The sequence below is a fragment of the Crassostrea angulata genome, chromosome 6 (genome assembly GCF_025612915.1).
Source record: "Crassostrea angulata isolate pt1a10 chromosome 6, ASM2561291v2, whole genome shotgun sequence".
Taxonomy (NCBI): Eukaryota; Metazoa; Mollusca; class Bivalvia; order Ostreida; family Ostreidae; genus Magallana; species Magallana angulata.
In genome coordinates this window covers 37,842,121-37,867,479 of record NC_069116.1, presented here as the reverse complement: position 1 = coordinate 37,867,479, position 25,359 = coordinate 37,842,121, and the positions used below count along the sequence as shown (strand labels likewise).

At 32.7% G+C, this 25,359-nt stretch overlaps 2 protein-coding genes across 6 annotated transcripts; one reads left to right on the top strand and one right to left on the bottom strand.

The window, feature by feature from the left end:
- Positions 1-346: 346 nt before the first annotated feature.
- On the bottom strand, positions 347-10,539 carry LOC128189977 (lysophospholipid acyltransferase 5-like). Its single transcript, XM_052861822.1, has 13 exons — positions 10,394-10,539; positions 10,034-10,141; positions 9,556-9,662; positions 8,754-8,888; positions 8,229-8,336; positions 7,773-7,870; positions 6,517-6,625; positions 5,890-5,976; positions 5,197-5,363; positions 3,392-3,539; positions 2,873-3,031; positions 2,295-2,398; positions 347-1,835 (listed from the first exon to the last, which is right to left on the bottom strand). Exons 1-13 carry the CDS (start codon positions 10,473-10,475, stop codon positions 1,823-1,825), a joined length of 1,425 nt encoding a protein of 474 aa, XP_052717782.1. The 5' UTR covers positions 10,476-10,539; the 3' UTR covers positions 347-1,822.
- A 2,030-nt stretch (positions 10,540-12,569) lies between these two features.
- On the top strand, positions 12,570-23,919 carry LOC128188517 (vesicle-associated membrane protein 3-like). 5 transcript variants are annotated; one of them, XM_052859614.1, is made up of 8 exons: positions 12,606-12,719; positions 14,233-14,280; positions 15,695-15,776; positions 15,899-15,977; positions 16,099-16,178; positions 17,558-17,609; positions 19,821-19,851; positions 21,735-23,919. In XM_052859614.1, coding segments are annotated over exons 1-7 (372 nt in total). In that variant the 5' UTR covers positions 12,606-12,717; the 3' UTR covers positions 19,850-19,851; positions 21,735-23,919. The 5 variants fall into 5 exon arrangements, with proteins under 5 accessions (XP_052715578.1, XP_052715573.1, XP_052715574.1 ...); XM_052859617.1 differs by lacking the exon at positions 19,821-19,851 and adding an exon at positions 19,196-19,230; XM_052859615.1 differs by lacking the exons at positions 17,558-17,609; positions 19,821-19,851 and adding exons at positions 18,690-18,741; positions 19,196-19,230 and having other exon boundaries at positions 12,608-12,719.
- Positions 23,920-25,359: the final 1,440 nt, after the last annotated feature.

The following is a 25,359-nucleotide window of genomic DNA, read 5'->3' as shown; positions in this document are numbered from 1 at the left end:
TAATATTAGCTGCAATAATGTAGCCCTCTCAGATTTTTTATATCTGATGTTTACTAACCCCCCCCCCCCCAAAAAAAAAAAAATTGGGAGAGGGCTACATTATTGCAGCTAATGTAATATGAGCAAGTACATAAAAAATGTCCACTACAGAGTACATTTTAACAGTGGTGGTAGCTGTTGCAGATATGTCATATGTGGTGATAAGATCTGCATACAGTTTCACGAAATTCATTGGTGATGAAATAAGAGTTCTCTTCCCGTTGTCAAGGCAACAATTACTCACTAAAAATTTGTGCATATTACTTTTAATATAAGAAAGGGATTAATTTTTAGAATTAATTCTATAACTAAAGAAATGGATATAATTATTTGGAAACCAGTCCATTATGGACAATTCATTCAGGTTTTTGTACTTTTGTACAAAGAAAGGTACTCAGAGTTATGTTTTACACTACACCATTCACAGGCACCTGATGTTATATATTTTTCTCATAATAAAAATATGTACCCTCTACCTAATAAGACATATTATTAGGTAGAGGGTATATATTTTCTACAATATAAGAAAAATATAACTTCAGATGCCTGCGACATCATTATCTGAAAGTCGGAATAATGTGAGGTGTTATTTCACTTGTTAGGTCTCTAAAACTCAGGACTTTTATAGGACCCCCCCAACCTCCCTCTCTGGAACCACCCTAAACATGCCGAGGGTTCCCAAGTCCAAAATAACCCCCCCCCCCAATTCATTTTGTACTTATGTGAAACAAAAGGCCCACAGGCCTTGATGGTCACCTGAGTACCATAGCCCTTTGACTGACATGTCAGGGAGTCTCATGTTCTCAAGTATATTATGCACAGGATATTGAAGGATTTCCTTAAATAGAACACATATTTAAATCAATATTTCCAGTTAATACATTTTCACTTTGTGGCCATATTGGCCCCACCCAAGGACCTTAACCCCTTACTCAGAGACCATGAATTTCAAAATTAAAGATCTTATGGATATCACACCAACGCATTTAGTTTTCTCAAAGATATATGTGACAGAGAAGATTTGGTATAAATAAAATTTCATATATTTTCACTATTATGACAATACTGGTCATGTCCTAGAGCCTGAACAGGAATTTCACAATTTAGGTAAATGACTCTGTGGACATCATAACCATGTATTTAGTTTTTTCAAATATCAAATACAAGTATATATATGGGAGTAGAAAAGAAGATTTTCGAAAAACTTTTACATTTTACCATATAGCCATATTGGCTCCATCCTAGGGTCTGAACCCCAGACTGAGGGGCCATAAATTTCACAGTTTTGGTAATTAGCTTCATAGAAATCATAATTATGCATTTAATTTTTTCACCAAATGTGTGGGAGAAGAAAAGATTTTTGAAAATTTGGAATTTTTTTTTTGGGGGGGGGGGAGGGGGGGGGGGGAGGGGGGCATATTTTGGTCTTGTTGCTTTCAAGAATTTAAAAATGTAAAATTGTTAACACACAACAGGAAAACAAACAACGGCGGAGAGAGACCAATTGCTGAGCGAAAACTTCCCAATATCAGTCATTTTACAATCATTATACTATTATTCAATGAAAGGATAAATAAAATCAAACAATAATCCCATTCATGATGAATAAGCTGTTAAACAAGCAATCACTGTGTTGATTACTCTATCTGGAAACATTAAAGTATTAAAGTATTAATAATAAATAATATCAATACAAAATCAGGGTAAAAAAGTCAGCCATGTTGAATAAGTTAATTAACCCTGACTAATTGCTGGTTGTAAATCTTCCTTTATTGAACTTCTTTCACTGGGCTTTGCTGAAATCATAAAGAACAGTTTAAAAGTACTTGCACTGATTGTATCAACGAATTATATGGATGTATAATTTATCCAAGTTTTATTAAAATATCTATGCATTGAATAGCCTAGAAGTGTTTGGTAATAAAACTACTCTCTGACAACAGACTAACAGACTCATTACAAACCACAAACAAGATGTGTTTAAAAAATTAATTGATTTATTAGGCTTTTGAAGTGAGCTGGTAGTTTTTTATCTGGGTCGGAGTTCGACCCCTTTCGATTGAAATTAATGTTAAAACGGGCTTGGCCCCTGTGGTATAGATGTCAAAATACATATCATACTGATATTTTTTATCCACAATAGTCATGTTTAGTTGTTAGCCATACAAGAGATGTCTAGAGAAACATGCTCCCAAGATACATATCCTTTATATCTGAACACATTATATTAAATTAAAAGTATAAATATGATTTACCTGTCTGTTTTTTTGGGTGCTCTGAATAACCTGATCAGTACCAAGTAAACAAGAGGGAATCCTAAATACACCACATGGCCTACATATCCGACAGAGGAATAGATCTGAAAGAAATTAAAGAGAGAGAGAAGTGTTCACTACATCTTTTCTTCACAGAACCTTTTATTACCGGGTGTATATGAGCTTGGATGTACATGTAATTCCTGAACAAAGCTTATCGGAAATTTTAAAAAATCCCATACATATCAATGCCTCATCAAAACATCTCTGCCTCTCCCTTACCCCTTTACCCAATAACATTCATTTTGAAAAATTTCTCTTTCTTTTGGTTTATCTACATAGTATATTAAACTAGTAAGAGACTGAATTTAAGCTCTTTAAAAAAAAAACCACAATTTAAAAAAAAAAATTGATTATCAACAAAATGCCAATAACAGCTATGGTATATCAGTTTCTTACTTGTGAAATCATACATCCAAAAATATACTTAAGTTATAGATCCATTAAATAATGTATTGGTGCATCTAGCCATCATAAAAGTAAACAGCTTATAAGAGGGGTTACAAATGAGACCTTACCTGTAAATACTTGTCGTGGGTTAACATACAAAAGCTGACTAATGCATAACTAATGGAGAAGGTTAGCAGAATTCTTCTGACCAGCCAAAGGAATGGTTGTAGAGTTGGAGATCTGTTCACTTCATGTAAAAGAAGTATTCTATATTCCAGCACCATAATCTGAAAAGAAATTTCAGTATGTTTCGAATTGATTTCGCAAACTAAACTTGTAGATCCAGACAAAGCTAAGTAACACACCTTAACATAGCAATTAATGATCAAAGAGTTCAAATCTCAGCAAAACAGACAAAATTTACTTTATACACAGACAGTTTCCAACAGATGTAAAGTAGTAGACTTTTAAAATTGGACCCATTCATAAATCATTCAAGAAAGAGTCATATAATTTACATTTTATGATATACAAGATGTTTGAGTAATGATGAAGCTTAACAGTGTTGGAAATACCAAGGATAATTTTCAATACTTTTTTGACAATTACAAATATTTCATCACACTTCTTTTTTTAATAAATATTACCTGATTTTCTGTGTTGACCATGATGAATTCTAGGAAGAAGTTCATATAATAGCCGGACGCTAGTCCATGCCACATGGCTAGATATGACAGGGTCACTGCCTGGGATAATGACTTGCTACCTAGAAACTGTAGTCTTCTGTAAATGTAACTGTAAATATAAAAAGATCAGTTCTAAACACTCTTCTATATTATCCAATTTAAACAGGACAAAAAAGGTCGACAGTTTAACACATAAAGCAATTATAACCAGAGTCCTTTTGTTACATATTACACGTGTTTATGAAGGCTGGGTGATCATGGTCATTTTTAGACTATATTTATCTCCTTTAAAAAAAGAGCTCTGTATATTAAGACATAGAAAAACATCAAAATTCTAAAGCTAAAATACTTGGATTTACTAAAATACACAATGATATTTTTTTTTACTACAGAAATCATCTCCAGCAGTCCCCATGGGTAATTTGTAGACCACCCAGCCTCCTTAGGTTAGGCCTAACAAAAAAATAGGTTTGTTTCCGCTTTCAGGCTGAAAAAAATTAGAGTCGGATGAACTTTTTCCCCGGCTGGTGGGAACATTTCTCGAACTCAACTGGCACGACATGCCATTTGTAAATAACAAACACAACACTGATGACATCTAAATAAGTTCTATAAAAGTTTTTACGACTTAAATTTAGAGGACACAATAAATTTTAAAACCGAATAAAAAATTAAAAAAAAAAAAAATTTGGATAAAAACGGAAATTTACAAAAAAAACTTGGAAATTTTTTTTGGGTCGGCGAGTTTAAGTTAAGGTCGGTCGGGAAAGCGGAAACAAACCTATTTTTTTGTTTGGCCTTACCAGTGTTGTACTCACTTAACTGTTAATATTAAGACTGTATAAACATGAAAATTTCCATGTAACATACATATATGTATATATAACATGCATATGAGCAGAAAATGGGAAAATATCAGAAGCTTGTTGCAGATTTGTCAGGAGAGAGGGTGGAGAGTATGGTGTTTTCCAGTGGAGGTTGGCGCGCGGGGCTTTGTTGGACAATCCTTGTGGCGAGCCCTGAGAGTCATCTTAGTTATTGGGTTGGAAAGAAGACAGCTCATAGGGCGACTAAGCAGAGAGGCAGAAATAGCATCGCTATGGTTGTGGAGAAGAAGAGAGGGACAGTGGGGAAGACAGTGAGAAACAATTGTGAATGTAAGATCAGTTCACAGGCGGATAGCTGGATGGTCCCGGACTGGGAGCTGATCACCCCAGTTGGCGCACCTCTGGAGGTTGTAGTGGACAGCGCAAAAACAACCGAGGAAGGAGGATCCACCTGATGACGGGATCATCACGCATCTATACTACCAAGATGTTTACAGGTACTTTCAGACCACATCAATTCAATAGCTTGTTCATTGGAACTCCAAGCTTGCATTAAAACAAAATTCTTACATATTTTTATTTTCCCCATCCAGAAAATTCAAATCTATAATTATTACCTTGATCTTTTCATTTTTATTTTCAAACTAGGTCATAGCTGGGCTTGACATTCATCCCAAAATATACTCATTGGCAGAAATAGCATAAGAAAAAGCACAAAAAACAAGAAAACTCACTGGTATTGCCTTAAAATGTGATTTGTTTCAACTGTCCAACTTTAAACATAAATAACAATTGAGTAAAATGTGCATAGTATCTGGACGATACCTATAGCTTTCCCCTTCACACCCCAACCTTTTTTGTTATGGGTTTCAGTTAATATAATATCAGTTAATATATTAATATTAATACATGTTTATTCGAAGTTAGAAGGCTATTCACCTAAACATCCACTTGTTTGTGTTATAGTTGAAGGCCTCTATGGCTTCACGGAATGTGCTGCTCGTTTCCTGCTGATAGAGTTTTACATTTGACACGCCGTCCCACAAAATGTTGCCATTTTTATCCTTACCATTGTATGACAGTCCCATTAAAATAGAAATGCCCTCCTGGAAAAGAATGAAACATAACAAATTAAAGTGTAACTAAAAATATGAGTCAATAAAACTTTCAAATACCAATATGGAAAACTCTACCAATGTGTCACAATACATGTCCTATGCTAGGTATTATACACATACACAAATGATATAGGAATTTACCGGGTATTAAATTCCAATGATAAAAGAACCAGACATAAGGACTTTGCTTGAATATAGGTCATTACTAAAAGTCTTTGCTTTGACCTTAACCTCTGACTTGAAAAAATTAAATAGTTCTGAATCATTGCACATCTTTAATCTTCAACAAATAAAGTCTGAGCAAAACTTGTTCAGTCAAAAGAAAAGGAATTTTACATCAGTTTGCTATGACCATGACTTCTGACCCAAGAACTTGACTTACGGTCACTGTACATCCTTTATCTGGAGTCACCTTGTGGGTGAAGTGTCAGCTATATTGGGCCAAGAGGAGAGAATACTGTCTAATAAGGACTTTTCACATATATCTCCTGTGATCTTAACCTACAAAACTTACACATATTAACCAGGTTCCAACATATTTTCTAAAATGAAGTTGTCCCCATACCAGTATGTAGAAACATTTGGTGATAAATCCCAATTCCTGCAACATAAAGCAAAGGCAAGTTTCATATATTTTTTAAATCAATTTTAAGCACTCTCTACTATCACTATATTGTAACAATAAAATAATCTGAGTCATCAAAAAGCACTCATACATGTTGCAAGTACATGTATTACAGTTTGTTCTCTGAATCACCCTATAACTGAATTTTTCTGTGGGGTGCTATTTTTTGCAAAATTTTGTGGTATATCTCAAACAAACAAGAATACAGTTTCAGAAAAATGTGATAAACATTTCCAGTATTCTTATTATCATTATGAAATCACACAATATAAAATCATGAAAATTATTATAAAATGAACTTCCATTATTTTAATCAAAATTCAAAACTCTGCACCTGCACAAGCAGGTTCTACTGTGGAATCATTTTTATTCAAAGGGGGGGGGGCAATGTTTGAGGGTACCCCACTACAAAAGCCACAAATATTGGTCCCCCACAAATACATGTAATAATGATTCCACGGTATGTTATATTCTTTGTTCCTTTAGTTGACAGTTAACCTTTCCGTTCAAACAAACCTGATACTGAGCTGTAAAGAAGTACTCGTCAGAGAACAGCATGTTGCCCGTCTGGAACAAGACAATGTATAAAATGCCAAGAGCGAGTCTGGTCAAAGCAGGGCCAATACTGTCATTGAAAAAACAAAAACATTCTGTACAATCAGCACATAGACACTGCAAAACTTAGACTATGGCAATTTAAAACTAGATGCATTTGTGATCGAAAATCAAACTTTGGTGATATAAATACATGTATATCTAAACAAGAGATGTTTGTGAAACACTTATGCCCCCCACCCTTGGAAACATCCACAAAGACAATGAACGTAAACTGTAAATAAGTGAAATTTATCTAAGTCCAAGGGATATAACTCTGTCGAAAATTACTCTATCATACCCAAAATCGAACTTGACCTAGATATTATTATGATAAACCTGTATACCAAATTTCATTCAAATATGTTCATCCTCTGCGAAGAAAATGAGCAGAAACTGCAAATAACTAGAATTTTTCTACGTCCAAGGGCCATAACTCTGTCGAAAATTTCTCAATCGTACGCAATATCGAACTTGACCTAGATATTATCATGATAAACCTGTATACCAAATTTCATTCAAATATGTTCATCCTCTGCGAAGAAAATGAGCAGAAACTGCAAATAACTGGAATTTTTCTACGTCCAAGGGCCATAACTCTGTCGAAAATTGCTCAATCGTACCAAATATCGAACTTGACCTAGATATTATCATGATAACCTGTATACCAAATTTCATTCCAATATGTTCATCCTCTGCAAAGAAAATGAGCGGAAACTGCAAATAACTGGAATTTTTCTACATACAAGGGCCATACCTGTGTCAAAAATTGCTCAATCGTACCCAATATCGAACTTGACCTAGATACATGTATTATCATGATAAACCTGTATACCAAATTTCATTTCAATATGTTCATCCTCTGCAAAGAAAATGAACGGAAACTGTTGGTGGACCGACAGACCAACCGACCAACAGACAGCAGCAAAGCAATATGCCCTCCCTCCTTCGAAGGGGGGGCATAATAATATTGATTTTTATAAGAAATCAAAAGTTGTATATATGCATTGTACCAACTCGCTGTGTGTGAGAGTCTGTGAGAAAGTGGTGTTTTGTCTGTCTGTCTGTCTTCATACTATAAAAATATGAAAAAAATCCAAACAGCATGAGATCATCTGGAGTTTAATTCTCTCTTATCCATGTTCCTGCTCATCATCCACAAGGATAAAAGACATTACCTGGCAGGTGGATGGTCCTTCATTCCTGGTGAAGCATCTTTAGCCATTATTGCACTGAACTCTCCTCTGGTGAAAGCCAAATACTTCCTTATACCAAACTGAAATAATCATTGTAACAGTTGAAAAGTACAGAAATATCTAAATAACCATGAGTAAGTTTAAGTGATTTTGGAAGTGCAAACAGCTAATTCTTTAAGTATTTTTACACCTGATATCTCTAATAAAGTTTTTTTCTTGGTCCCACTTAAAATATAATAAATAAGTTTACCATTTTAAAAAGTTTCAAAATAGGTTGTTTGGATTTTTTGTGTGTGCTAAATTAGAAATTTGTATGAATACATATTTTGTGCAACCAAGTTTTACCAACAAATTAAAGGTTTGGTTTTAGATCAACTTAAAACCTGATGTTACGATTGCTAGCATCAATCTATATTTAGCTTTCCTTATATCAATTACCTGTGGTCCAGCTAGCATTCCTCCCACATAGAAACATTGGCCAAAGATAGCAAGCAGCGACGGAATGTCTGTGATGAAATTTTCCTTCTGATCTTTTGATAGCTTGTCCTAAAATTCAAATCAACAAATACTTATGGTAATGGTTATCATATTTGCTTTGGTAAAGACTAATGTAACTAATTTAAAGTTCCCAGTTCTTAACAGTGTTGATTTCTTTGGTCCAAAGCTTAGTCAACCCATGGAATGAATGCCTATATTTTTTCAGTGACCAAAATCCATTTGCAGGCCTTCAAAACCGAATTCAGCATCCTTAATTAAGCATAGAATAAAATGAATTTAATATTCCATATTAATCATTAGAAAACTGTGTCCCAAATTTATCATAGGAAAACTAAAATGAGTGCCCTATATGAAACAAAAAATTTAACAGTGCATGTACTTGTCAGAAATGATATAGGTTTGTGTGTTCAATGGTATTTTAGAGACTTTTCATTTGTTTTCTTTTGAGACCTACACCTGTTTTACCTGACTTTTCTTCCCATCATAGTAGTCTAGGACGAGGGCTGTGAGTCTGAGCGTGAGTACACACTGAGGGGTGCTCCATGTTATAGAGTAGCCCTCCAATTTCACACTCTCCACGTAACTATATAGAAGGTATGACTACAATGTAAAAAATGTTCAATCAAACACAGCTTTTTTTTTTTTTTATTATACAAAAGATTAACACTTCACTTAAGGGTCCTAGACACCCCTGACTTCTACTGGTACTTTTTATGACAGTAAGTCACAACATGGCAATTTTAGCGCATTGTGAAACAGTTTATACCACCATTCTTTGTTGTCTATCTCTGTGGCGCAGTGAGTGTTCCTTCAGTCTATCAACTCACAGGTCCCGAGTTCGAATATTGCAGGGGTTTTTATTTTCATGAACAGCGTTAAAATTTGAAAAGTTGATTTTTCCCCCCCAAAATAGAGATTTCTGGGGTCATTTTAAAGTCGAACACATGCTAAAAATCCATATCTTCAAGTAATTTAGAAGAATGGGCTTGTAGGCAGAACTTTTCCCAGGTGTGTGGAGGACTCTTAAAGCACTGATAAGATAACATGTGAGATCTGCTTCAACAAACAGCAGAATAAAGGAGAGCTTGACCTAAGCTACATCTTAAATTAAAGAGAGCTTTTTTATAGAATATCATATACACTAAAGAGTAAAAATAAAAGTGATGTTTATTGTGTGTATTTGTGACAGTGTATTTGATAAACAGCTGAGTTGTATCACTTTTATGTTAATTAAAACAATAATTAATAAATAAATTGTCATACTCACAGAGTTAAAAATAAAACTGAAGACCACTGAAAATTTGGATCCACCTGCCACCCTGAGTAATACATATATCACAAGGATATTGGCAATAGGATGAATAAAATTTAAACCTGAAAAAAAAAGGGAAATAACATACAAAACATGAAATTGTGCTGTCATTGACAGATGACACTTTTTTTCTACTTTTTTAATTGAAAACCAGGCAAAAATTTTCTCAAACATACTGATACATGTAAATAAAAGTTTGTTTTAGCATCCAGTAGTCTACATATTTCTGGTATCAACAAATTTCAAAAATAACTGGAAGGGGTTTTTTTTAATCGTAAAACTTACAGATTTCTTCTCAGTTTTAATTGTACATGACTAGTCTATGATAAAAGTAAAATACAAACATGATACCATGGATACCCGGTATCTTAGTTATGTTTTACTACACTGAAAGTTTACCAATGTTAAAATGCATCATGCAGGAATAACTTACCAAAGTTAAAATAATAAACAGCAAGACCTGTTGCTGTGAAAAACACATGGTGAATGTTTTCATCTTTTCCATGTATAAAGGCACGATGGAAAAATCCTAAAGGATATCCTATAAAAAAAATTTCATTTCAATAATTTATAAGGTAAAAACAAAATATATTTGATTTATATAAATTCATGAGGGTTCGAACAATGTTCATACAATAATATAAAAATTTAAAATTTTGTCGATTGCACACCGGACCTAATTTCAACTTCAAGAAAACGCATGAACATTGTAACACTGCATAATGTATAATAACGTAGGAAATGCGATTGGTCTCATGACACCGATTTTGACATAAACACAAATTCGCTTTACCTATAAATAACGATAACAAAAAGATTGTTGCTTCAACGCTGGCACCGATCTGCGATGCAAGTGCGTCCAAGACACCAGACATCTCGGAACCCTGTTTACCAGTTCGGAAACCACACTGTTGTAAAACTGGTCCGCTGTCACTGAGAACCAGCTTTGCCCTTTGTGATGAGTATAATGTCCGAATGACAAATGATGACCTGAATTATTCGGGGGGTGTGTGTGTGGGGGGGGGGGGATGTTTATTTAGAGCGAGATTCGGTTTGAGTGACTTGTTGCCAAGAATACCTTTAAAGATAAAATCTAATCAAACCAAGCCTCATCTCTGTTGTTGTTGTTTTTTGTTGTTGGTTTTTTTTTTCGGGGGGGGGGGGGGGGGGGTCGGTACTGCTAGGGGAGGGCTGCTGCTGCATTGAGTGCAAACCTTTCCTGTTTGTTTGGACTTAAAAAAAACTGTCGATACTTCTTAAATGTTTCAGAATTTTGATATTTAACATGGTTTGTAAAAATATACATTAATGTACAACAAATTCAGTTTGATGAAATCCATCCCCCTTAAGCGTTATTTTTTTTAAATATTTTTTTTTTGTAGTCAAACATCAGTATTTACACAGCACTAAGTATGATGGATACTGCTACCCACCCACCCACCCACTTCCCCTTTTTAGGGGGCGGAATAATTCCTTCGCCGATTTATATTTAGTGATTCATCATCGATAATCTACCGATATGAAAATTCTATTGTTTGCAACTTTACATGTAAGGTTCCACGTTTTCAAAAGAAATTATTCATGCACAGTGATACACTTTGACGTTGGTGCAAAACTCAAACCCGTTACTAGTCCAATTACATGAAAAATAAACCAAACAAACGAAACAAATAAACAGCAAGTCCAATGAAAGAACATTATGCTGTGTTTAAAATAATTGTCTATGTCTAGGGAAACAAAAGAAAAAATGAAAAAAAAATATGTAAATACATAAATTTTCACAATCTGCAGTTGCGTCGGAGGATTAATTAAGGAAACTGAACTGAAGTGGGGTGGGTTGGGGCTAGACTTATTAGACTAAAAAAAAGGAAAGGAAAAAAGGTTATGATTACATTAAATATGTCTATTTTTGCAACAACAACAAAAAGTGGGGGGGGGGGGGCTGGGGGGGGGCTTTTTTTCATTATGCATTATGGCATATACAGTGTATTTCATTTGTTCATGCATCACATTTCTACATGTACCTTATCATATTTTCATTTTTCAGCTTTTTTGTTACACCACGAATCGATTTTGTAACGTAAAGTCCAATATAACGGTTCATCAAATATCAATCTGTGAATCTGATTAAAATCAACTGTTCTGATACGCTATCGCTCTATTTATTCGTTCAATTAATATTGCTGAAAATAAATACGTGTATAAATTAATATAAATATATTAAGGAATCATTCTCTTATCGTATTTGATCACCTCATGATCATAATACTCATTAATGATTCCTATTCGTATAATGAGTTCGGAAATCAAAGAACCCATTGAAGTATTCTACTTCGCTACAATCGATTAAAACATAATTTTCTTTTTTTTTTAAGTGTTTTTTTTTTTCGACCCCCCCCCCCCACGCAATCAACAAATACATTATAAACTTGTAGACTAATTGTTCTCGAACAATTAGAGATCAGTTTCCACTTTATTATATATTTTATGTTTAGAACATTTCCGTTTCAAAAGAATCGATGAAATGCTTTCCCCGGGATACTTATTGAAAAATTATTGTTATATAAATAAGTAATGATTTTTTACTGACCTTGACCTTTGACCTTTGTCTATTTTAATTGGCCACGGTCAACTTTTCATTTTGAAATGGTCCGATGTCTCTACGATATATGTTTCAAACAAAAACTGTAAGTGTTTTTAACAAAAATAGGATACTTTGAGTGGACATTAACTACTATAAGGAGACATAGGATCAATTTGATGCGATAACAAGCATTTTATACAGTAGGGGCAATAACTCTATAACTATTTCACAATATGGGTTGAAGGGCTATATTTTGACATGTCTTTTTAAAATATGAGTCATTTTCTCGTGAGTTTGTTTACACGGTGAGCTTAACAGACTCATGGTCATAACAATATCAGCGTCAATTTAAAGCTTGAATAATCAGCGGCTTTTCTTGTTTTAGTAAAACGTTTGACTGATATTTTCTTTCCGGAACCCGGATAACATGACGTCATTGCCAGTCAATCGCCATCCATTATAATATTTTTCATCGACTTGTGGAGGAAGCTAGACCCCAAAGATCCTTTTCTGCAATAATTATTTGATTCAAGATGTAAGTCATAAGCGTAATGAGGGTATTTTGATCATGCATTTGATACAAATGAAGAATCCAGGGAAAGATAATGGCTACAGTTGCATATCGGTCCCTCATTAATGTATAAAAAAATATTGCAGAGAAGAGTTCTTCCATCATATTTTGCAATCTACTATAATATTGTTAAATTTTAGAAATATTGAAATTCTTGTGTGTCGTCTATGAATTTCTAGAACCGTAGTATGAACAATACCACGGACTTGCGGTGGGGTGGGGGGATAGTGACATTTCCCAATTTGATTCTGCATGCAGCTGTCAGTCTTGCACTGCAATTTTTGGGACAACATCCGGGTACTTCTTTATTGAGGAAACTATTGATTTTTTTCGTAATTTTTAGGGGAATCAAATTGACCTCTGATCACTCAAATCTTTGAAGAAAACTCAAATGACCTGAATCGCTTAAGATGGCATATAACACTTATCAAGTACCTGTTTTTGCCACCTGAGTTTGTGCTGATTTGTGATGTTTTGTTACAGGGCTAGAACTATTGCTTGATGATAATCGGTTCTAGGCCAGTCCACTTTTAGTTGCCTTATCTGTTTGCTGTAATGCCATATCTTTCCCTTAGTGATTGTAGGTGTGAGTTAGTCTCTGCACCACCATTCACGATACAGATCATACTGCTATATTATACTGACATCCAAATTAATGACTTAAGGGCATACCTGGAAATAAAAAAAAGTAAAAAAGCGCTAAACACTGAGTTTATACTGCTGACCTTGGTTTGACAGCTCATCTCTTAAGACTTGCACTGTGCACTAATGAAACATTCCAAATTATTTAAACTGTTCATGTGTCTTAAGTAGACTTAGTCACAATCTTACACATCAGCATTTCAGATGTATGTATACTTATGCATTTCAGAGATGTTATGTATGCATATGCACTGCCTGGGCAACTTTTTAATTGCCATACTCAATATTACTTATTATGATATTGATAAACATTGATGCTACCAGTATCTCATATTAGTTATCACCGAGTTTAGACTTGTATCTCTTAATTTCATTTTTGTTGGAGATGTAATGGACAGTCAAAATAATTAGATTTATGTTCACAAAACATGAAATTGAATGGCCAGTAAAGTTTTTTTTTCAAGTTAAATATACTGTAGATTCCTTATTGTATTCAAGTATTTAATTCTGCCATTCTCTCGTTTTGTATCAGATTGTGAGAATATAAAATTGAAAGCACCAAACTTTTGTTAACAGTAAATATAATTTCATGTAGTACACTACAAGTCTGTCAGAAAAATAAAAGCAAGATTTTAAAATCTGTGAGGGGTGCTTCTTGCAATTTTAGGCATATATTATTTCTGTGAGTTTTATTAGGAATCTAAAGTTCAAGATTGAGTGATTATATGGATGTTTAATAGTTTATAATTATGGTGTATATATATAAATGTTTCATGTTAGTTTATGATTATGGTATGTATATATGAATGTTTCATGTAAGTTGACTTTTGTTAAGGTCTGCTCCTCCACAGAACCCCGTGGCCGGACCAGGAGGGCCACCAATGTGAGTATGGTTGAGTTCTCATGCTGTTGGAATCATAATTACATAAACGTGATTGAGTCAAGACCATATTGTCCAACCGGATTTTTCAGCAAACTGAGTGCTATTCTTTTCCCCTAAATTTTTTAGTTTTATCTCGTCTGCAAAAATAAAAAGATCAATTATGAAAAAAAATCTTATTAATATATTGTGTTTGGAGTTTGCCACTGAAAAAATGATTCATTGAATGTGATGGATTCGAAACTCAATATTGCTTTGATATGTTTCTGTGACATGCCAAAATATGGGAGTTAAAAGAATCCAGATTTAATTAGATTCGATGATATCCAACTCAATAAATCCTCTGTACATATGCAGCTAACATCTTGGTCCTTAAAGTCTGTCATTACAATGGTAACAGCATGAGAACATCTTCAGGGATTATTTTTTGTGTATGTGTATAGAACTTATTTTTATTATGTTGAATTTACATGTGACGCATGTGTATAATTGTTTTTTCTTTTGTTTTTGTGCACAATATATTATACCAACAACATTGTTTTTTCTGTGATTTTTCACTATTGAAGATATGTTGATGATTGTGTTATGCTTTTAATTTTTACTGAATTATTCGTGTATTGTACCCAGTAATTGTATTTTTAGTACATATAGTACATGCTCCAGAAAAATCCAAAAGATAAAAAGGGCTTTGAAAATGGGACAGGCACCAGATCTCGACATTTAAAGGACATATAACGTCCATGTTATTTTTGATTTTATAGATTTTCATATTAACATATTGAAAATAAGAAACGTTTAATAAGACCAATACTAGGTGTTTGGATAAAATTTAGAGCTAAAACTGAAAATTTTAATCTAGCTAAAAATTCATATATCATGAAGAATCCATGCATTGACTTAAGGTATGAAATTAGACATTTTGTAACAATGTGAAGAATTTTCATTATAAGAATTTTAACATAACATGACACTTGATTCATTGAACATTGATAAAGGATAATTTTGAAAGCAGTTTCAAACTTGGAGAAATGGATTTTAACTATTGGGATTTTGGGTTTGTCAGAAGAAAATGATAGTACATGTAGTAGTAATTGTATTCATTGGATGTAAATACAATCCATGATGATGATGTCACACAAAAACTTTCAAAATAAAGAGGTTTTATAAAATGTACCGGTAGATATATGTGACAAAAAATTTTGTTGAAAATTATGTCATGTTTTTTTTCGTATTTTTTTATGTTGTAATATCTATATTTTCTTCTATCAGTTTATTTTGCCTAAATATAAGATTATTTAATTGCTATTCTTTGAATTCCTTACAGGATTTTGTTATATTCAGGACCAAAGTGACCATCATGATGTTTAAAAAACTGTGATTAATAAACAAAATTGACTCCTGTTTTTCCTTCTTTTAGGTCGGCAGCCGGAGGCCCAGGGGGCCCACAGCCTGCACAGCCCAGCAAGCGCTTACAGCAGACCCAGGCCCAAGTGGATGAGGTTTGTTACAAAACTTGTATTGACTTTTAATGAAAAAAGTTTTCATAAATGTCTAGTTAAAGTTATGAATAACTAATAGGTTCTTTTTTGACTCATTAAAAAAAATGTATATTCTTTTACAGGTTGTGGATATTATGAGAGTCAATGTTGATAAAGTACTAGAAAGGGACCAGAAAATTTCAGAATTAGATGACAGGGCAGGTAAAGTGAAAGACTTAAAAAAGATTTTGATAATCTTTGATCTACTAAAGTTCTAACCATCCATTGAATAAAAAATTCCAAATTGTTGCCAGCACATATTAAATCCAGTCTGTTTTATTAGACGCACTGCAGGCAGGAGCCTCGCAATTTGAAGCTAGTGCTGGCAAGCTGAAAAGAAAGTATTGGTGGAAAAACTGCAAGGTATGTTTATTTCTGTTAACACACGTAAAACATATTCTCCTCAATTTTAAATATAATGAGGACCATACATACTAATCAAAGCTCGAACAAATGAAGAGGTTACACTGTGGCAGTCTTTCTTTATAGATTATCACGGAATGAATTTTATATCTACCCGTTTTGTAGGAGTATAAACCTGGTTGGGGCAGTAAATTGTTCCAGCCAAGTTTATATGATTGTAAATTGGGTTGCTGTTAAAATTATTCTTTTTAATTCAGTTATCTATCAGAAAGTATAGTGTGTTTGAAAAAGGATTAATTGTACAAAATTGAAAGATAATGTCATGCAGATTGGAAGGATTTTGGTGCAAGTCAATGAGATGTAGACCAAACAGGTTATCAACATAAATTCCCTCAGCCAATCTAAATTGTGTTGCATATAAAAATTGAATAGACCTTGAAACATGCTTCTACAGTACACCTAGCTTATTGGCATAAATTATAGGACTTGTACTTTGTAAAAGCTTACACATAAAATTATGTCGCTAGGTCTTGCATTTAAAGCTAGAGTACTAATATTATATGCAGAAAATATGCAAAGAACAGTATTAAATGTATTCTTGTGACATCATTATACAGCTGGTTTGTCATATTCAGAGGCATTCCTAGATAAAGGAATGAAGAGACTGTTGATGACCATATGAAATATCTTGCTTATATATCAAAACTATCAAAAGTTGAAACCTGCAAATTTACAATTTTATAGCTTCCCATCAGAGTTTTAAGGAAGGTCCAAATATAGTATTGGTAGCAAACTGATGATATTAGTATTTATTTATGTCAAATGATCTGTGTGTCAGTTTTAGTGTTATCTGATTTCTTGGGACCAGGAAAATCTAAGTTCAGAAAGTTCAAACCTACCGGTACTTGTCTGTTTGGATAAGGAAATGTTCTATCTCATATTTTAGTCTTTTCATGAAGCTGATACATGTTAAAAATTGATAAAATTGACAACTGTCAGAGATTGGACATCGTAGTAAAAATTAGATGGGTTGTACAATATTAGCATTTGAAAATCCCATGATATGAAAATATAGATGGTTATTTCCTTGTAAAGTTATACACGTATATTGTGATAAGTTGCTTGATAACAGATTAAAACAAATTTAATTGGCATTTGATAGTAGTATATTGTACAACTGCTAAACTGCAGTAACATGTTTCAGGGTCTGTTGTATCAATTTGAAAGCGGCCTTCACATTCTCATTGCACCATTCTTCTGCTCTTTTTGTAACTTGCCACGTTATAGTCGGACCATAAAGGCCCAAAAAAGCTTCCCGTCCGTGGAGGTTGATATAATACAATCAGAGAATTTTATGGCTTATTAAAAACCAATTGTAGATGATGATAATTTTGGGCGTGATCATTGCTGTCATAGTAATTATTATCATTGGTAAGTTCTACACATTCTGGATGTTTAGCCATCAGTTGTAATTCCTTATGTTTAGGCCACACCTCTTTTTTGTTGATTAGATGTATGTGTTTGTGTGAAAAAAAAGGATTCTGTATCATTGTTTTTTGTTGTTGTTGATTTCTGAAGTCTCTGAAACCTGGACTCTTTTACACAGAGTCTCTTTTACAAGATGGACTATCTGATTTTCTTAAACTTTAAAGGTGGTGCCCTGTGTAAATGTTTCTTTGTAAAGAAATGTGTTGATGTATGCAAAATGCCAAAGTCATGATTTTAAATCAATTTGTTTAATGGTAACACATGTCAAACATCTGGCCTCTGTATTCACAAAATTATAGGTTGACAATGTTTATAGGTTGATAAATCCTACTTTTGATCAAACATTTGGGGGGGGGGGGGGGTGGAGATAAGACAACTTGACTTTGGAATATAGATTTACATGCATAATCACAGCTTTTATCATCAAATTGATATTTGTTATAGAGTAGCAATTAGTTACATTAATTACTTTGTAAAAATTATTAATACGTGGAAAAGGGGATGTGATAAATTAACTACTTGTTTCCATTTTGTACTTATTAAGTTCAGGTTATTAATTTGAGGTTAATTTACTTGATTAGAGGTTTCAGAGGCTGTTTAAATTTCAGTTTTGATTTTGTTTTCACAAAGAATGTGAAATTTGTGGACTGACTTGGATTGTGATCCCGATGAGATTAATTGAACCAGTACCTAGAATAGTTTTCTCATTTATGCTATTCCTTGCACATAATTTATGTTTTTAAAAAGGCAAATATATTAGACTTACTTGAGGTAATATGAAACAAATTTGAACAAGAAATGAAACAAATTAAGTTCCCATTATTTATTATTTTAGTTGAATTAAGAGTTCTTATAATCATCTGATTATTATTTTTAAAAACCCACAAACAGTTCTTATATATTTCAGTATAACATTGATTTGAGCATACCTATCCAAGTCGGTCATTTATTAATGTATTTTATTGTTTCAATATTTTTTGAGCACCTCATTTTATTTGTGAACACTTGTTTGTTTATTTCCAGATGTGGTTAATTCTTATTGCAATCATTGTTATTATAATCATAATAATTGTCGGTGAGTATATCAAATGCTTCACATCAAAAATGTTATTTGAACTAACTGATATATCAATAGCAAAGAGGATCCTTTCATTCTTAAAAAGATAAATGTATGAATAAAGCCCCCCCCCCCCCCAAAAAAAAAAATTATTCATAAATTCGAATTGTGTTGCTAAAAAATGATATGTCATCTGAAAGTAATTTTAAAGAAAAGTATCTGAGAAATGAAAGGATCCTTCCATTTTCTCAACTTATACTGCTGGCATGGGAGAAGGTAACATCTAGCATCATGGTATAGTGTCTCTAAATGTTTGCTATCAGTGTTTCAATTAATACTTCAAGTATGCTAATTTGCTTTAATAATTAAGGACTAAAGCTTGCAACTGTGTGAAGTATATTAAAAATATGACATATATATGATCTGTACTCCTTTTTGACATGGAGATGTTATTCTGTTTCATTGCATTCAGCATGGGTGGCATCTACTTATGGTTAATCCACAGAAGTAAGGTTCTCAGATGGCCATTGTAATGTTTAGATGTAGTATTCAATTGTGTCTGTCTTCCATCTATAGAATATATAATGTGCTGGTATATATTCTTCTGTAGCCTTACAAGTGTACCCATCAATACCTGTTGGTCAATAGCATTATTGATTTATAATTACAAAGTTAGCTTTCCTGCTGTTGTTTCACAGACTGGCTGTATAACTATACCCCACAGCAAAACTATGTTAGCTGGGTATAAGACATTGCCCTGTCAGTCAGTCTGTCTATCTGTCTGTCTGTCATATCTACGTTTCCTGGGCTGTAACTTACTATCTAATCAAAAGATCATATAAACTCACTTGAAGTTTTCAGACAAAAATTAAAAAAAAAAAAACCATTCAATTTTGAGACAGAGAAGAAAAAGAACAGATAGACCTTGCTTTGATTTTTTTGTTGGCATCAAATTTCATCACTTACAAGTGACTTCTTGCCTAGAAAAGTTCTACGGGGGTATATGTTTCCAGTGGACAGCTCTAGCCTTAGATAAGCTTGAATATGTAATGTATTATGTTGTTTAAATATATACACTCTTCCTCTAACTCTTGCAGCTTGGGTGTATTCAAAATATGGTGGCTAAAGGTTGTTTTCTGTGTTGTCATTTTGTGCTTCTTCCTTATTTGATCTTATTTTTAGACAGGAAGGATTATTTTGAACACAAACAGTAGTCTAGAAAAAAGATTTTCATGCACTTTTATAGCTAATTGTTTTTGACAACACTTGCTACCAAAACATTTTTACTGAAGCATGAAACTTTTAATAAGATTTAGATGTAGTGCATTTGTAAGCATTTGAAAGAAATTTGTTCATTTTATCATATAAATAACTGTTCCTGTAAGCCCTTTATACCATATGGGAAGTAAAGAACACTAACTTCTTTTTATAGAAATTTTTAAGGAAGAAATATTTTTCTAGATAGACCACTTGTTATCTTTAGATACATGTACAGTCAAACTTTGTTATCTCAAACTAGATGGGACTGTTTAAAAACAGCAAAATATCAGAATATTCGAGATATTGAGGGTAAAATACTTTTTTTAAAAAAGTGGTTGCGACTTACAATTAACTTCGACATATCCATTGTATTCGAGATATCAGTGTGCGAGATATTAAAGTTCAACTATATATATGTAATTTGTAAAGTTGGAATATTTTGCAGTCTAGAAAAGTAGCAAGTGTTGTTTCCAATTGATATAATTTTCATTGAAACAACCCCATTGTTTGCACTTGATCTTCTATGACTCTTTTAATTTTAATTCCCTGTAGATACCATGATTTGGAGGTCCTGCATAATTACCAATTCCCATCACTTTTAGTTGTTTGATACACTTTGATGAATAAAGAAGCAAGACGATATGTGGCTGAGTTGCTATTCTAAAGATAAAATTTGAATATATTTAACCTTACATGAAGAAAATGTAAGCATGCAATTGCAGCAAATTGAACTATACATAAAGCTATTTTTTTGCCCCCCCCCCCCCCCCCCAACAATTTTCAAATAAAAATAATGGGTAAAATACATATATCAACAAAGAAAGGTAAATTTAAAAGATTTATAACCCATGTTTCTGTATTAATGAAAATTGACAATTCATTTTAACTATCAAATCTTCAATATGAGTTAAAAATAGCTAAGATTTGCCTTTATTGACTGTAATCTGTTTTTATAGCAATGGATAAGTGAAATCAGCCAACTTATTCAGCCTTGCTTCTTTGTTTGGAGTATATATATCATAGAGTGAAATATATTTGTTTAAATATCAGTGACCATGCATGCTGGAACCATTGTAAGAAATTTTTAATTGATTTGAAAATTTCTTTCTCAGCATTTATTTGTCTAATGGTTATAACAGTTACAATATTTTTGTTATTTAATATTTTGCAAAGAGTAGCAAAGTTTTGAATGAAAAAGGATCTCAGAAAAAAAAATCATTCATTTATGATATGGAAAATAGGGATTTATTAGTTTATGCATCCATAAAGTTATTAAAAGTGTTTATTGTTTACAATTTGGTCAGAATATATCAGAATAATTTTGGTCAGAAAAATTATGGGAAATAGTATAAATAATGAACAAGATTTGTGAGGGGGGGGGGGGGGGGGTTAAAATTTGATATATCAGAGTTGTACAATTTTCGAACATATAATATTAATAGTAACATAATTCAGAAAGATTTTGTATACCATGGTACCATAGTTTCGACAGGTTGCCATAGATGAAATATCATACATGACAAGTCAAAAAAATAAATCCAAAACAGATATAGAGCCTTATTATCCACAAAAATTCTTGGTTATCATGAAGCTCTTCACACAATATCTTTGTTAGTATTATATCTTTTTAAAAAAGTTCTGCTTTTTAAAACGTGTAATAAAATCATAGGGTCTTTAATAGCTGTTGTAGACTAATGTAAAGAACATGTAAAATTTAATTGTTAATAATTGTGTTTTTGTTCTTTGTGTAGTTTGGGCTGTTACAAGTCAACAAAGCAGTGGAGACAATACCAACAACAGTGGATAAGTCAACTACATCTCTCAGAGCATCATCCATATTTCTAGTGCTTAGTTTCCCTCTTCAGGGACTCTCTTATTTCAACTGACAGTTTTCAAAATTTAAAGTTGTTGTTTTTTCCTCTCAAGTTTGACATAAAACAAAATATTGATATTTAATAAGAAATAATGTGTCTATGCTTGAAAATAAGTGATGTGAAATTGTCAACTGCTTTATTGAATTCAAGTTCTGTAGAGTTGATTATTATTTTTTTCTCATGTTTTTCTTGTGTGTATTTGCTGTCCTCAGGATTAAAAGAAAAAGTTTTTGATTGATTTTGATTTTTTTCTGTAAAATGAAAAAAAAAAAATGATGTGATTAATGGTACAGTGTATTTATGATTATTCTAATATTGTTAAGTTTTATTGTAAAAATCTGATATGAATTAATCTACATGTACATGTATATGAACATAACCAATGTAGAGATTTCTTGCACAACATTCCAGTGTTCTCGAAGGTTTATTGCTAGCTTAGATTAAATGACTGTCATGCTCTTTTATTTTATTTCATAGGAATCTGTTTTTTGGGGAAATTAAAGTGCATACATGGGTTAACAGAATCAATAGTAGATAAATAAAAAAACATGCAAGCAAATTCTACAAGTGGAACTAGATGGCTTTTTTTAATTTGCTTTCAACCTGTTTCTTTTGACTTATTTAAGGTGGTCTCTGGAATTTGTATCGTTTTTGATAGCATTAGTATTTAAAAAGACCTTTGACCTGAGTGAGGTCAAATAAAATACTGGAACTCTCAAGGATGAAAAGGCGTCATATACAAGTTTACCCATGTATGCCTTTAAGATGGAAATGACTGGATAATGTGTGTTTAGACTCTATAGAATAATTTAGCAAGTTGTGGACTACGTAATGTTTTTCAATTATATGGGATATATTTACTGAATTATTGCCCTTCACGTTTGTCTATTTTTAATTGTCAGCTTTTTTTTAACCAGAGTTGGTCTGCTGTCCCTCTTTTACTATTATTCCAATACCTTGTTTTGTGCTATTGGAAAAAAGTGAAAAGTCATAAATATATTGTATAGAACAAGTAAGGTCATAATTTTATAGGAAGGAAGGTCTTGGGTAATATTGATTTATGCCCCCCCCCTTTACCAAAAAAAAAAAAATTTGAAGGGGTGTAAGCTGTATGACAAAAATGATTACTACAAAAAATGAGGGAATTCTGAAATGATCAATCTCAAATAGTTTACACTTTCAACAAAGTTTTTAAGATTCTTATGATTTTCTTTCACTTAAAGAAGTATTTGGTTTGCCTTGTTTTTGTTTGAACTTTACATTTTTGGTCATAAAAACAACAGTATTCCCTAACAGATTTTGAACAAAATTGGTTGTCATCAATGCCCCATTCACATAAATTAATAAGAAATAAAAATACAGCTAATACCTAGATTCTTGCATGTGGTGGAATCCTTATGAACTTCTGGAATGTCTAATTAGGCAACAAAGTCCTTGAAGAAGTAGAGTTACACATAGTTGGCTAAGTTAGGTGAATAGTGCGTCCCATTGGGGGGCTCTTGTTGATGGTACTCGTCTGTTGGTAGTCATTACTGTACATACATTAATGTTTATTATTTATTATTGGGTCACATATTTATCATTATTACTACTCTGTTTACATTATGTATGATGGAATCCTGTTAAAAAATTTGTACATACATTGTAAAATAATCAGATTCTTTAACTGGACTGCGAGTGGGAATATTTTCATGGCTTAAATTTATGTCATTATGCTGTTCCTTCTAACCCCCTGATGTGTAAGATTTTTTTGATGTTGGAATATTTTTGCACCTGCATGCTTTTGAATCAAAGATATTTTGTCATTCTAATTAAATTTGAAAAAAAATTTGCCAAATTAAGATCAACCTGTCCATGAAACGTGTTTGAGGTGTATTTGTTTCCATTTTATAGGATTCCAGTTGCATTTTATGTGTGGAATTGTAGCTCTGACATGGTATGTATATCTTGATATATGTACTTGGTCCCAGTGTCAGGCTAACACATTGTATAGAATAATCTGTGTTGTCTTGTTGATGCAGTCAGTGTAAGAAATAGATTAAATGCTTACCATACATAGGTATATCGTCTTTTGTCTTCTTTTTTATGTCTGCAAGAAGGAAGGTTTTTGTGGAGTCTGATTATGGAAGCCCAAATGAACAAAAAACTCAAACAATTGATGATCACTTTGATTTCTGGTATTAGTTCAAAGCAGAAAAACTGGACTTTATTATTCTAATGGATGAATGGAGTTTAGGCACAAAAGTGTTCATGATTATCGAAATATTAAGGTTTCTCCACCCTTGATGTTCTTGTGGTTTAATACGTGTAATAGTTGTTTAAATTTGAAGATAAATCCGTAAGCAATCAAATTGTACTTGATTTTGGATATGTTGCAAATATATTTCTCATGATGTAGGAGCTAACACGGGTACATGTATTTTGTATCGGTAGAATGTCCTTCATAAAATGTTTATTGAAATTAAAATTAACTATTATTTTCAAATATTTACATTCTACTGTGTTTTTCCATTAAATTCCGTGATGTTTAAATGCCTCTAAATGCAACATCTATTCACTGCGTATGAATTTACAAGTAATTTACATAAGTAGTTCTCAAACAGTGATTTCTATGTTATCGGTTAAAAATGTATTTCATAAATGTTGTCAAAACACCATGTTTTATAATTATTCAACAAAACAGTTGACTTTATTGTTAAAAGCAACATTTCAATAGTTATTTTTCATGGATTATATTTTTATGCTCGTCGATCTCATCTCAACAGTCTCTGTGATAATCAGTTTAAACCGGTTTTACAAAACAGCTGTTCTTGCTGTTACTAATTTACTCCCTCCGTGATCTGAACTTAACGCGCGTTATTCAATTTGTCTGCTCACCTGACGGCAGTTATTGACACGACGACGTCAAAAATAAATCATTCAATGCTATATTATTAATTAAAAATTAAGAGTTTAATCATTGATAAGCATTCAAATTTTACACGTTGAAATGCGTAAGGATGAGAAAAAGTTATAGTTAGGGTCACATGATAAGACTAAATGTACGCGTTCTTTAACCATCATAAACCGTAGATGTGTGAATTCAAGTTTGTTCAAATCATAATCCTAGGAGTAGGGTGGGGCCACAATGGGGGATGTCAAATTTATACAGAGGAAGAAAAAGAGAAAAATATTCTGGAAAAGCATTCAGGCAAAAAAAGTTGAAACACAGGTTGGGCAGATTAAAGTTTGCTCAAACCGTGATTCCCTGGAAAAGGTGGGCCACTACTAAAGCAAAGGAATAGAGAGAAAAAAAAACCTTCTCAAAAATGCTAAAAAAGCAAAAGAGCCTTGGTCTTTACCATAAAAAATATGTGGATAAAAATTAAAAATTGTTCACGATCTACTATACTTATTTGACAACATATTTTGAATTTGATACTGTAATGCGGGACTGATAGCTTTTGTTGCTCAGGTTAGCGATGTGGCCCCTGTTAACAGCAATGTCATTTCAGAAGTTGGA